The following is a 13,668-nucleotide window of genomic DNA, read 5'->3' as shown; positions in this document are numbered from 1 at the left end:
GTAAAGAAATTTCTTGTTCCAGCTCAAACTAAGCATAAAAGCCTCTTATGAAGCCTCGAGTTTTCACTTGCGGGCCGCATTTCAGAACGACAGGAAAGGGTGTTCTTCAGACGATGGGCGAAGGTAAACCCTGAGGGCAGCCCAAACGGCGGCCATAACCGTACCACAGCCCCGCCTGAGGCGCGGGCGGGAGGGGCAGCCGCTGGCCCCTAGGGGGCGCGAGGCGGTTGTAGCCCGCCCTCCTGCCCTCCCCCTAACGGTCGCCGCGCGCTGATGACGCCAAGGCGCTGCGCCACCAACGGCCGGGCCTCGCGACTCAACGGCCGCGCCTCGAGGCCAACGGCCGCGCCTCGCGACTCAACGGCCGCTCCGCCATGAGGGAGCCGCCGCTGTCCAACTGCGAGCGGCGCTTCTTGCTGCGCGCCGTGCGGGAGGGCAAGGTGCGGGGCCGCCTGCCCTCACCCCCCCCGCCCCCGCCCCTGCCCCTTCACACCGCCCCGGGGCCGGCCGCCCCCGCGGTAACCGGCCCCCCCATGTCTGTCTGTCTGTGTGTGTGACCCCCTGTCCGTCTGTGTGTCTCTCTGTGTGTGTCCGTTCCCCACAGCGGCTGGACGGGCGGCAGTGCTACGACTATCGGAACGTGCGCATCTCCTTCGGGCCCGACCGCGGCTGCTGCGTGGTGGAGCTGGGCAGGACCAGGTGGCTGCGGCCGGCACGGCTCTCCGAGAGGGGCACCGTGGGGAAGTGGGGGCCGCGGGGGTGGGGGGGTGGGGACACTGTGTTTGGGTGCAGACCATAGATTACAAATAATTTATATAATACGGATGGATAACAAGTCTAACTTTGTATCCCTTTATCCAGCAATCTTCTGTTATGTTTTATTGCCTTCCATGTATCAAACGCCCTTCTGTGTATGTGGAAAAGTGAAATACATGCACTTACATAAATGTTCAGTTACTGATTCCCCAGCGTTTATGTCCAGTTTTAATTCTGAAATTTAGGAGAAAGTGCTGATCTCAGCAGTTAGTTCTCTGCATTGTTGACTATAACTTAAACATGTTGACTTGACTGAGAAATACAAAATAAAAGCCCAAATGTACATATTTTGTTTCTAGCGGTAGGTTTTTCTCCTGCCAAATTCTGTAGCTTAGTGGTTTGTTGCCCTCCGCAGGGTTCTTGGCCAAGTATCATGTGAACTTGTGCCCCCAAAGCCAAATCGGGCTACAGAAGGGATACTGTTCTTTAACCTTGAGCTGTCACCCATGGCTGCGCCTGGTTTTGAGCCTGGCAGGTATGTATCTTTCTTAAAAAAAACTTATAAAAGGGCCACTGTTCTGAAACATGTAAGTGTGCAGAATAATTATATTCAGTTTGGGTTAATTTTGTTTTAACAGGCAGTCTGAGTTACTGGTGAAACTGAACAGATTAATAGAGCGATGCCTGAGAAATTCCAAATGTATAGATACTGAATCTCTCTGCGTTGTTGCTGGTGAAAAGGTATGAAAAACTATCAACTTCAAATGGTTTTAAACTAAAGGGTATGTGTAGTCAGTTTTTCAGGTGGTCTGTTTTGTTTTGAAAACTAGAAATTAAGACTTCAGGTTAATGTAAGGATCCATCTGACTATAGGTATTTTTAACTTGCAGATCTATACAGAATTTTTGAAATAATTGGAATCCTGCACACTTGAATATTTCTTTGCAAAACAAATTTTAAGTCATACTTAACTATTGTGTATCTTGTCAAATTAACCAGGTTTTAAATCTAGCACACTGGGTGTCTTGCGTATACCAAGATTTTTCATGCTAATTTCTTAAGGAAATAACCAAAGAATATATGTTGGTCCTTTTTATGATTCAAAAACTGAAAGTGTCTTGAAAAGCAATAGCTTCTCTGGAATCACGTTTACTCATTACAAAGCAGTTACGTTTGGTTTTTCTCAGGTTTGGCAAATCCGTGTGGACCTGCACCTGTTAAATCACGACGGTAACATTATTGATGCTGCTAGCATAGCAGCAATAGTAGCCCTGTGTCATTTTCGCAGACCAGATGTCTCTGTGCAAGGAGAGGAAGTGACAGTGGTAAGTCATACTAGATCCCAGTACAGTATCTCGGGTAGCTGTTCCTTTCTGTCTGAAAGGAAGGAATTAATTGTTGATATAAGCAGATGAATTCCAAGATACGTAGAGTTTGGGGGTGCATGTGTTCCTATTCAAAATGTAAAAGGGTAGTAAGCAAGCCCGCTGAGTGTAAAACTATATCAACTTCAATTTATGGCAACATTAATTGGAAAAAGATAGGTATTTTACAGACTGTTTTAACGGACGAGCAATGTTTCAGCCATATCTTGTATAAGAGTGATGAATGTGCTGAATTTGCCTATGTAGGTAGTAAACAGGATTACACAAGAAGAGCAGTAAGATTGTTAATATTTAGATGATGAATGTTTGCCTTTTTTCTTGCTTGTTACTTCTTTAAATACCTCTTGTGCGATACATCATTTTAAAACCAAATGAATTTTGTAAATAATTGTCTTCTGGGCTAATTCTTTTCCAAGTATTCTCCTGAGGAGCGTGATCCTGTCCCCTTGAGTATCCACCACATGCCTATTTGCGTCAGTTTTGCCTTCTTCCAGCAGGGGTAAGGTGGTTTTTTTTCTTAAGTCTTTTTTTTTGACAGAAACAACTTATTGTCAGTTCTGCAGAATTAACTTTAAACATAGAGATTTGTAGAAAAAAAAAGCAACTCATGTTGACAGACAGATTTCTTAAAGCATTTTATCAGAAGTGAGGAGCCACAGACATACGTATGTGTACTGTGTGGTGCTGGTAGCCAGCTGCTTTCACAGGTGATAAGAAAACTTTCTTGGGGGAGTCAAACTCAGCTTCAAACTTATATTGTTGCGTTATATTTAAAACTTTGATTCTAGGACATATTTGTTGGTGGATCCAAGCGAACGAGAAGAACGTGTAATGGACGGCCTCCTTGTAATTGCCATGAATAAACATCGTGAAATTTGTACCATCCAGTCCAGTGGAGGGATTATGCTACTAAAGGATCAGGTAAACCTTTTCCTCGACCGGTCTTTGTCTCAGGTGTAAACTGCTTCCTGGGTTGTAATCTTGATATTGTAATATCCTTAATATTTTGAAGCTAAGGAAACAGTTAGCTGTCAGATTTCACTGGAAAACATCAAGTATTTTTAGACCCAGTGGAAGAGTGTGCTACTGTGCATCTATGCTGAAGAACAGATGTAGAAAAGGACCATTGTTTGGTCAGATAGGCGTTTTTTTCCCTGTGATTTGGCTGTTGGAGGCTGTAAACAAATTCAGACTGCGTCTTCTTGCACAGCTAAAGGTTGTTGTATTAACCTGTTGGATCACCTCATCGTGTATCCGGTCCCTTTTCCTTAGATACCATATTTTAAGTGTTACTCCTGTGATCTGTCCTACAGCTCTAGTTAAAAATACCGTGCTTTCATGACTGTAAATTGTTGTTGTGTATGTAACAAACAGGTTCTGAGATGCAGTAAAATAACAGCTGTTAAGGTTGCTGAAATAACAGAACTAATTCAGAAAGCCTTGGAGAACGACCAGAAAGTTAGGTGAGTGCTTTGGGAAGGGGATGGAGACGAGCATTTAAGAAATACGCTAAAAATTGATGCTAACTTGTAACATGAACAACAAATTGTTTTTCTTTGTAGTTGTTTTAAAGAGCAAGTATTTGTATATTTGAACTTTGAGAGAAAACATTTATAAATGTGAAATAACCTTGAAATAATGTCTGTCGTTATTGACTAGGAAAGAAGGCGGGAAGTTCGGCTTTGCAGAATCTATACCAAATCAAAAGATCACTGCCTTCAAAATGGAAAGTGCTGCTGTAGACACCAACAACGTGGAAGAACAAGCAGAAGAAATCATAACTAAAGCTGACCCTCCTTCAGAAGTGTATGTTTTCTGTTTCTTGTCCAGGAAAAAAGCAGGCTTCCCCCTCCCTGCGTTAGTCCCACTAGCAGCTAAACACCCAAGGTTTCTCCCAGCTCAGGGTAGCCATATAGCCGTCAGAGGGAATATCAACATTGTATTGGTTTTGGTTCTAACTGCTTTTAGGTAACTTAATTCTTAGTATCTCCAAAATTTTTCTTAACTACTGCAGTTTTGCCACACCAATATTGCACACTCCTGGGACAGCCCAAATTGGGGAAGGAATAGAGAACTCCTGGGGAGACCTTGAAGAATCGGAGAGGGAAGAGGCAGTGGAAGAGGAGAGTGAAATTGATGCTGCCGCTTTTGAATGCCAGAGAATGGAAACAGAGGACACAAGTACAATGAGCAAAGCTAAGGGTGAGTATTCGTTTGTCTCAATACTGCATACACTTACACCACTTTGTTAATAGTCTAGAATTAAAAAGTGCAAGATGTCCCTATTGTAGCTCTGTGTGAGAGTTGGCTACTTTGACTTCACCTGGACAGGTCTTGTTTTCTTCAAAAGAAAACTTGTTTTTTCTACTATAGCAAGACTGTCAGGTTAAGCACTAGCAATTGTGAGCCTGCTTTTCCCCTTTCAATATCTTTTTTAAAATGCTGTGATTATTAGTTACAGGACTTGTTACAGAAACTGATCAGTTTTTTTTTTTTTTTTTTCCTTCCAGATGAACCTATTGTGCTGTCTGACAGTGAAGAGGAAGAAGTTGTCATCCTGGAACCGCAGGAAGTACCAAACAAAACAAGGTAACCGTCAGGTGAAATTAAGAGGGGGAAGGAGCTGGTAAGGAATACCCAACAACAGAACGATGACAATCTGTGCTGAGAACTTTAGCAAGGCCAAGAAAGGTCTCCGTTATTCGAGGGGATTATATAGCAGTGAGGAGCTTTAAATCAGGGCTAGTTTGTTCCCCTCTTGGAGGCCAGTCACCCAGCTGACCTGCAGCTGTCTGAGGTAGTTACAGAGACTTGACTGGTGTTAATCCCTCCACTGGTGTTAATCCCTCCAAAGGGAATGAGAGCGTATACGTGGATCTCAATCAGATGCTCCTTACAGATGCTGTAGAGACTTTACAGGCTATGCTACAGCTAACTTTAAAGTGTATCTCAGAGAAGTTAGTTTTACTGCTGTATCTCTACTCTAGCCTAAACCTTCACTGTTGTATTTAGAACGTTTTCGAGGAAGTGTTTGAACTTTGCACTGAGCATGGTGAGTGGTTGCCCAGTTACAGATGATCAACCCGTGTTCCTTTGAAATAAAACAATACATTTATTTGATTAAAAATGTTGTTTGCTCACAGAACACAGACCACCTTGAAACAAGAAAATACAAGTAAGAAAGCATTTAACAAAAGGAGGAGAAAGAAGAGAGCTGCTCGTTAGTCATCTCTCCTTCAGTAATGTATAATAAATAATCTGGTTTGTTATTACTGAACTTATTTTTGTAGATAATCCCTCCCTCCCCCCCAAGTCTGGTCCTGTTTCTATGTATATTTTATAAACGTACTGTGTGTAGGTTAAAATAAAAAGTCTCCGTAAGTGAAATGCTTTGGTAGCACCCAGCTGTAGCACAGAACACCCAGGTCCCAGGTGTATGATGCATAGTTTTCTTAACAAAACAGCCTCAGCAACTACTGAATTCTGAAGTGAGCTATATCTAGTCAAGAGGAATTACAGTTCTAGTTTAATGCCCTGAATAGCTGCCTTTGATTAGCATAGGTGTTAACACAGCGTGGAATTATTTAATTCCTTGGAACGGTCTTCATAGGGGGAAGTGGTGTGCTGTGCCTGTGACCTTTCCCTGGTTACTCCGTATCTTAAGGCTTTGTACAAAAAGCAGCAGAAATGCAAGTGCTTGACAGTGTAGGACGTCTGGCCAAATCCCAGGAGGCTGGCAACATTTTCCATATACAGGCAACCCATACTTCAGTAAGTTTTAATAAAAAGTTTAATTAAATATTACATGCAACAGACATGAATGCTTCTTGAACTATATTCAAAGAATTGTGCAGTTTAAAATGAGGCAAAACAGAAGAGGTTTCCACAGTAGTTCACCTGCCTGTTTTGTTTGAAGACCAAGTCACATTAGAAACGTGCACATATTTACAAGAGCAGTTAGGACTATTTTACATACAACCATAGATCTTTATGAAATACAGGCAAGAGAAAAGTTACGGTCACATACTATATCCCAGAGTTACTTTTAGAATTTAATGCAAAAAAACACAAAATTGTTCTCCCCTGCCCCTCCAGGAGCTAAACCAGTGTATTTGCTTAGTGTCAGTTCTTCCAATCCAAAACTGTTACCAAGAGCACGAGAAGTGAAGTGAAGAACAGAAGCGAAGATTTTCTTCTTCTGCAGCACCACAAGACCTTGAACTTCTTCAGGAAAAAGAATGATATTTTGCCACTGTTCTTTCTCTCTTCTTCATATGTAACAGCTTATACCCTACATCCATAGAGGCTTTATTTTGAAAGAAAGCAGAGGACTTATAGTGGATAGGCAAAACACTAGGACAGCACAGCCTGGGATGTTTTGGACCAAGCTTAGTCGCAAGAGCTAGAATTTCCTTTAAAATTAGGTTTAGAAAATGAAAGCTGTGAAGAATGATATTGCAGCAGGAAGAGCTGCTAATACAGATGAAGGGACATAATCATACTGGGCAAAAAGGCCAGCCTATGACTGAGGCTTTTTTATTTTTTAAGGCTGTAGAGGAAGCTGTATCAGACACTGTATGCTGAAAACAAAGCTTAGGGAGCAGGGGAGAACTTTTCTCTGTGCTATTAGAACAATAGTAGAATGGCTTCCATCCAAAACAGAGCAAGGCAACATTTCTCAAGTAGTAAATAATACCATGAACTGAAGCCTTTTCACTTCAGTACTAATACGTGCTCTTTTCTGGGGTTCATGAGTGTTTCTTAAACTATTCATCTTCCACAGTTACCAGTAGATGGCCAGCCACCATTTTAGGTTGACTTTCCAAGGTCACCAGCTGCTGTCACAGCTGTGGCACACATGTTCCACTATGTACCAATTCCCTCTCCTGCAAGGTTAGAGCATTTCCAATGCTAAGCACCAGACATGATACACGGTGTAGTTTTTCCCCAACTAGTTTTAGCTTTTTCCAGTGGCAAGGTACTGAAATTAAGCTGACAACTACTGGAGAACATGGTAGCCCAATGAAATGTGGCTCTCCATTAAACATTAGAACAAAGCACATCCTAAAAAAGCTTAGATTAGCCAAAAAGGCAGCCTCTGCTGCATCCATCTGCCTTAACCGGATGAGCTGCCGCCCCGTGGATAGACCAGTTTTGTAGCTGAGTTGGTCCATGAAGGGCTCAGACTGCAGAGCAGGGGGGAGGCAGGACAGCAGGTTCTTAGTTACCACATCAAGGCATGTAAATTGTCTCACCATAACTCATGCCTGTCCACTTGATGGAGGTCTGGGTATTTATTTTCATTACTTTTTTTTTTTAATATAGCCCTCGCAGACTGCTTCACACCTATGTAGAATTCATACTGCTACCATTAGCTGTGCAGATCCCCAGTGCTGAGTCAACTCTTAGTTAAAGTGGCACAGGTTTCTGCCCTTCCACAGATCTAGAAATGAATTCCGATTTAAGATGGTAGTACTAACACTCAGTGATTTTAAGGTATTGGCAAGACCACTAATATCAGATGTAAAATTTGTTTATTTGCCAACCTGGAAATGGCTCTGTTAAACCCACTTCCATGCATTGACTACTTTACATACACAAAGAACGGGGTAGGGGGCACATCACTCACTCCATTGATACAGGTTGAAGGTAGTCGTCCATTTCATCTAGTGACAGTTATGTGCTACTTTGCTCATGTAACAGTTCTAGTAACTAAGGAGTAAGACCAGTTGCTTTACATTTTTGCTGCACGCCACAGAGGAGCCCCTCCCCCGTGAGAAGGATGTACAGAATTTGTACCATTCTGCACATCGCCCACACACCCCCCGAGGACATCATCTCCTCTCAGGGGCACAGAGCAGCAGTTCACGTACTGCAGCTCTGAAGAGGTGCAAGCTCAGCAGGCTGGTGGCTACAGTGTTCTTACTAGACATAGACGGGCTGCAGGGACAGCTAACACATTAGTGGGAATATTTTCTGCATATCCTACTCCCAGCTGTGCAGTCCCTGCAGCAGAGCACCCAACCTGATGAAGAGCTGGCAATCATTAAATACAAATCATGGCACATCCTAGGCAGTCTCACAGAAGTCACTTTCAGGGAGGTGTTCTGCTCGTAGCTATACGGTTTCTTCCAGTATTACATCTGTTAAGCCACATTTTGGATCTATACTAAGTCTCAACATTAACTAGACAGTACAAAAATACTGCTGTGGTGTCCAAGTCACTCTTGGAAGGAGAACAAGCCCAACTATAATAATGCACTGCTAGTGGTACTGTCTAATCTCTACTTAGATAAGCCATCTCAGACTTCACTTGGTCTGCATGGTTAATCCTGTGCTTGAAGACAACATTCTTATTACAACACAGCGAAGTATTTTAACAAGATTGCATGTACAAAAGATTTACATTAAAACCACATAAAACTAACTTCATAATTAAGCTCATCAGAACCTGTATTAATATTTTGAGTGATCACACCTAGAATTTTGAACCATTTTTAAAACTGTACATCATTTTCTTGTAATATACATTTCTCTAAAAGATCAGTCTCTTGATCATTACAATAAATTTAGTGTCTCTGGTGGGTCAATAAGTGATACTCCATGGTACCTAGAGAGGAGGGAAAAAAAAGATGCAGGATGTAATCTCGCTCAAGTGCTCTCTGCTGTAAAGAATAACACAGATACTGCAGCAAAGCACATTTCTCACAAGGCACAGCCAGCAGGAAACGTTTTGGAGCTCCTCAGCCACCATGCCAATACAGATTTTTAGGAGCATTAGGTACCAACTCCTGCCCACCAGTTGCAGGAATTTCAAGAGAACTCCTCCGGTGTCTACCTGACCACTCAGGCAGCGCTTTGGGTAGTGCCCGCAGGCCTGCTGAACAGGAAGCACTGCTCAGCAAAGCGTTGGGCAAAAGCCTTGAGAAGTCTCGCCGCCATTTCACTTACAGAGGCCTGGTTTGACTTTAGTTAACCCCCCCCAGCCCTTGTTAAGCAGTCACATGCTAGAGCAACTCCAGCATAACTACTGGCTTGCTGCAAGGCCCTACCAATACTTACTTTGTACTCTTGTACTTTTCCCTTATGGACTGTTGTGTGTGTTGTGCTGCTTTGAGGTAGGTCCTGTGTAGGTCCACGAGGCAAGGCTTGATGTGTTCAAGGGTGTAGCCTGTCGCTTTGCACAGAGATTCAGGCTGAGAGAAGAGAAAAGCAAGAGGAACGTTTGAAGACGTTTGTCACACAGATGAGCTGGTGGAGGTTTTCAGCTTCCTATTAAAACTGTGCTTTCCTAGTAGGTTGAGATAAGGAGGCGCTGCCAAGCACTGAGTAGCTTAATACCTGCTGCTCAGATTTCAGCAGTTCCTGTAGATTTACGGTACTCCTGAAACTCTCATATTCTTTACAAGGCAAAAGCTGAAGTATTCCCTTGCCCCCTTTGTGCAGGCTTTCTGCCCCCTTCCTCATCCCAAGGAAGCTGCTTACAGCTTTGAGGAGTATCCCCAGAACAGTGCCTCCACAGATGCCTCTGCGTTCCCAGAAAAGGCTCCCCCCCACTTTTTCCAATACCACAGGAAGCAATCCCTCGTTAACAGGCTACTGGTGTGGAGGGGCTGCGACTGCTGCAGCCCAAACTGAGAGCACAACTTGGGCTCAGCGCTCAGAACGCCGCATAACACACCAAGCACACGTGCGAAGGCTCAGGGCATAGTGCTACGTACCCAAGTTTGTCCAGTGATCGTATAGCCTGCTAGATGAAACGCTGCAGCAGCGATGACTGACGGCAAGTATTTCAGGTAGGGATCAGCATCAATGAGAGTGAGCTCTCCCAGATACTGCAAGAAGACAAGAGTGAGAATCATCTGCTTCCGAAGGGAAGTAGGAGAGCATTCAACAGCTTCACTAGGACCATTAATTAAGCTTCCAGTCCTGCCACCAAGTGGAGGAACAGCTTTTACAAGTTTCCACGCAGAGCCGGCCCACAGGTTTGTTCCTTTCAATTAATGCCGCTACTCTCTTCAAGACAAGGTTGACACCAATAAAAGCAGGCAGCGGCACAGAAAGAGAGCGAGTGCACCGAGCCACCTCTGGCTCTGAGCATCTCTAAACAGCAACAAAACATGAGGAGTACAATCAAAAATACTTCTCTTTTAGCCTCTACTGTTAGCCACTGTCAAACACTGTTCTCATGCATGCTTTTCCAGCACCACATCTTCTCTCAGAGGCATCCAAGACCAAGAGGGAAGGGTGCAGTTTGGTCTGACCTCTGCACAATGAGACAAAGGCTTCCATTTTTAGGAGCTCTGGTACCTGCGATACAGTTAGGATGTCAGATAACTCCAGCTGAGACTTTGTCTGTGCTCTGCTGGGAAACTGGCCTCAGGACTTAGGGCTCACTTCGAGTTAAGGGGAAAAACAAAAGTCCTTTCTGCCAAATGGGTGGGCGGGTGCGTGTGTGGCAACGTTAGATAGGAACGAGGGAAATACCCAGCAGTGAAACAAACCCTGGATTAAAATTCATCAATCTTGGCCTGCTTTGAGTAAGCATTAATGCTTGGGCCCGGCCAAGTGCCAGACCGCAACAGTAATGGAGTATCTCAAGCAGTAGCAACAAAACCTTTGTCTCCAGGAGTGCAGCACCACTTCTGGAGGAGCATGCAGCACATCGTGCACACTCACGTGTAAAAATACCAGGAGATGAGAAAGTCTGGACAGAAGAACCCCATGCCATTTGTTTTCTACAAATACAGATCCTGTAAGGCGCGTTAATGATTACGTAACTCTCAAGTTGCACAGACCAAGCTAGTAATTCTTACCATCGATAAGCTCTCAACTTTAGCATTTGTCTGCTGATGCAGGAAATACTGAGTGAGGAACTGGTTGATTGTTGGAGCTGCCAAGTCAAACGACAAAACCTTCAAAATTAAGTGCTCCATCCTTAGAACTTGCTTCTTGTTGTAGGTGTCATCCGTGATGTAGACGAATTCTGCTACTTCAGGAGGGTAGATTTCCTCAAATTTTCTGCCATGAGAAACAGTTAAAAGCAAATATTTAGGTACTAGAGAATCAGTCAACTAGCAACATTTAATGAAAACCAGCATGCCAAATTAAATTCTGACTTGTGAAGTAGTCAGGTACAGTTACTGAGTAACTTTACTGCACTCAGTTCAGTAGGTCTTGAATCACCAGAACTTGAAATTAGAGAGCGCTACAATAGGCTGCTTTTCTAGGACTAAGCCATCTGGGACTCAAGAGTTACTAAAATTCCAGAAGAACCCACTACACTGATAATTGATGCAGACGAAATTTTCTTTTATGTCTTTGTGCACATTCTCTCAAATACCATTTAGAAGCCCTTTGCTGCTGTAGCTAGAAATAACAAATCCTCGCATTAGGCCAATCTACAAAGATATCCCAGAACCATGCTTGCAGTGGTTCATATAAATTGCCAAGCTCAGAAGTAGAAAACTGCTGCCTTTTCACCTAGTGTGAAGCCCTCCCCAGTCAACCCAACTACACAGGCATCAAAAACGTGACAGCCGCAAGATTTCTGCCTATATGAGACCAGCAGAAACACTTTTAAACTAAGGAATTTCACTTACGATGCAAGCAGCATAGCTGCAGTACCCACAAGCTGAAGCTTTCCTCTCAAAACAGACATTGAAGAAAGAAACCTATCAATGTAGTTTACAGCTAAGTGCAGGGTTTCGTTCTGCAATTTGTATTCTTCTCCAACTTCCACCAGCCAGTCCACAAGAATAGCCCGCATGTTGTTTGTGATATCAGGTTGCTTCTTCATGTAGCCTATTTTAGGCTTGCATTTCACCTGTAGGTTTAGATGACAGACAAGACTGAGTTTGGACGAAGTGCCTGTAGGGAAACACTTATTTATGCTCCATTTACCACAGGTAAAGAGATTTTTAACAGGTCAGAAGTAAACATTGGTAAATGTAGCATCAATTACTTCAGTTTCTGTAATCTTCCTAACTTGTGTTGAGTGCATAGCACAGTCAACTTTACCACAAGAAACTGGTCTTGTGTTCACAGCAATAAGCACAGTATTTAGCTATTTCTACCAAGCTTTACTTTAGTCACTCTAGCAGTAACTAGTGTTTAGATTCTTTACTCAGCCCCAAATTTCTCCCCCCAGTAAGCTGCATGCAAACAAGAAAACAGGCGGCATCTCACCTCCATTTCCCTAAGGTAGGTATGGATATCACTGATATAGTCTGGCACATTATTAACGTTTGGTCTTTTCTCTTCCACTTCTGAGGTTATTGAAATATCCATAATACTTGGAGAATCTACATGGAAGATAACAGCTACATGAAAACAGGCACCGTCAGACCGCTCCCTGGCAGTGCAGGGAACTACCCTGTCCCCTAACATGTGGATGGGGGCTCTCCACGAGCATTTGGGCTGTCACTCAACCAGGCTGGGAGTTGAGGAGACTATAGGGAAGCCAAAAGGTTACTGCAAGAAGCTTCCTGTTCCCCTTGCTCTTCTTTCCCCTAGGAATAAAGGGATGGAGAACGCTTTTGCAGATATGTAGTGCTCAGTGCACCCTGTGCTATCTTGTTCCTTAGATGTGCATCTTAAGGACGCAACTATTGAGACTGGAAACGGGTCAGGAGAACCAGAACTTTCCGTAGATGCAGAACTGGAGCATGACGAAACCAGCCCTCGGGCATTCACAGGGGCACTGCAGAAGGCTGCTGCGGCACCTCCCGCTTGTTATGTGCTAGGAAGAGCTCACAATGCCCACGCAGGACGTTACAGGGAGAAAGTTTTGTCAAGCACTGCCGGAGTAAAGCCCCCTCCAGCGCTACGCGGGTAGCGAAGGGGGAAGCTCAACCTGCGGCCAGCAGCCGAGGGGCTGGGCCAGACGGCGGTGCCTGGGGTTCCCGCTCTGCCTCCCGCAGGCAGCACGGCGGCGCCACGCCGCCCCCCGCCCCGGTAGGTCCCGCCCGCCCCGCACGTACCGAAGCTGAGCTCCATGGCGTTGCCCAGGGGCGCCAGGGGCCGCCGCTCCCCGAGGGCCCCGACGGCGGCCCGCAGCCCCATGCCCAGCGCTGCCTCCTCATCCTCCTCCTCCTCCTTCCTCCGCCGCTGCGCCGCGGGGCCGCCCCGCCGCCGCTCTCCGTCGGGCTCATCCCGGTACACGCTGAAGGGCTGCGGCTGCGGCTGCTGCCGCCGCCTGGGGCCGTGCTCCCCGCCGCCCCCGGGCGCGGCTGACAGCTCCCCGCCGCCGCAAAATGGCGCCCGCCCGCCGCCCTGCTGCGCGCCCCGCAGCGGGCCCAGCGCCACGCGGGCGGCGGCGGCGGGCGGCGGCCCCCCCTTGGAGGCGGCGGCGGGCGGCACGTTCTCCTGGTCCTCGCGGGTCTCCTGCTCCGCCAGCATGGCGCCGCGCGGCCGGCAGCGGGGAGCGCGGGGAGCGCGGGGCGGCTGCAGCCGGCGTCCCGCCGCCGCCCGGAGTGGCGCCGCGCTCTCGCCGTTCAAGCGGCCCGCGACTATTGAACGGGCCAAT

The 13,668-nt window shown here is 45.5% G+C and overlaps 2 protein-coding genes across 3 annotated transcripts; one reads left to right on the top strand and one right to left on the bottom strand.

Annotated features, from left to right (window-relative positions):
- The first annotated feature begins 260 nt into the window (after positions 1-260).
- EXOSC9 (exosome component 9) lies at positions 261-5,410 on the top strand. 2 transcript variants are annotated; one of them, XM_040556302.1, is made up of 12 exons: positions 261-440; positions 605-699; positions 1,172-1,291; positions 1,395-1,497; positions 1,944-2,081; positions 2,558-2,640; positions 2,930-3,062; positions 3,516-3,604; positions 3,801-3,947; positions 4,156-4,343; positions 4,652-4,730; positions 5,285-5,410. In XM_040556302.1, the coding sequence occupies exons 1-12, from the start codon at positions 375-377 to the stop codon at positions 5,364-5,366; spliced, it is 1,323 nt and encodes a 440-aa protein (XP_040412236.1). In that variant the 5' UTR covers positions 261-374; the 3' UTR covers positions 5,367-5,410. The 2 variants fall into 2 exon arrangements, with proteins under 2 accessions (XP_040412236.1, XP_040412235.1); XM_040556301.1 differs by lacking the exon at positions 5,285-5,410 and adding an exon at positions 5,154-5,255.
- A 2,050-nt stretch (positions 5,411-7,460) lies between these two features.
- Positions 7,461-13,556, bottom strand: CCNA2 (cyclin A2). The gene is made up of 7 exons (XM_040556303.1): positions 13,124-13,556; positions 12,330-12,445; positions 11,744-11,967; positions 10,958-11,162; positions 9,863-9,976; positions 9,204-9,337; positions 7,461-8,751 (listed from the first exon to the last, which is right to left on the bottom strand). The coding sequence occupies exons 1-7, from the start codon at positions 13,539-13,541 to the stop codon at positions 8,700-8,702; spliced, it is 1,263 nt and encodes a 420-aa protein (XP_040412237.1). The 5' UTR covers positions 13,542-13,556; the 3' UTR covers positions 7,461-8,699.
- Between the last annotated feature and the right edge of the window lie 112 nt (positions 13,557-13,668).

Source organism: Cygnus olor, chromosome 4 (genome assembly GCF_009769625.2).
Source record: "Cygnus olor isolate bCygOlo1 chromosome 4, bCygOlo1.pri.v2, whole genome shotgun sequence".
NCBI lineage: Eukaryota > Metazoa > Chordata > Aves > Anseriformes > Anatidae > Cygnus > Cygnus olor.
This window is presented reverse-complemented; position numbering and strand designations above follow the sequence as displayed.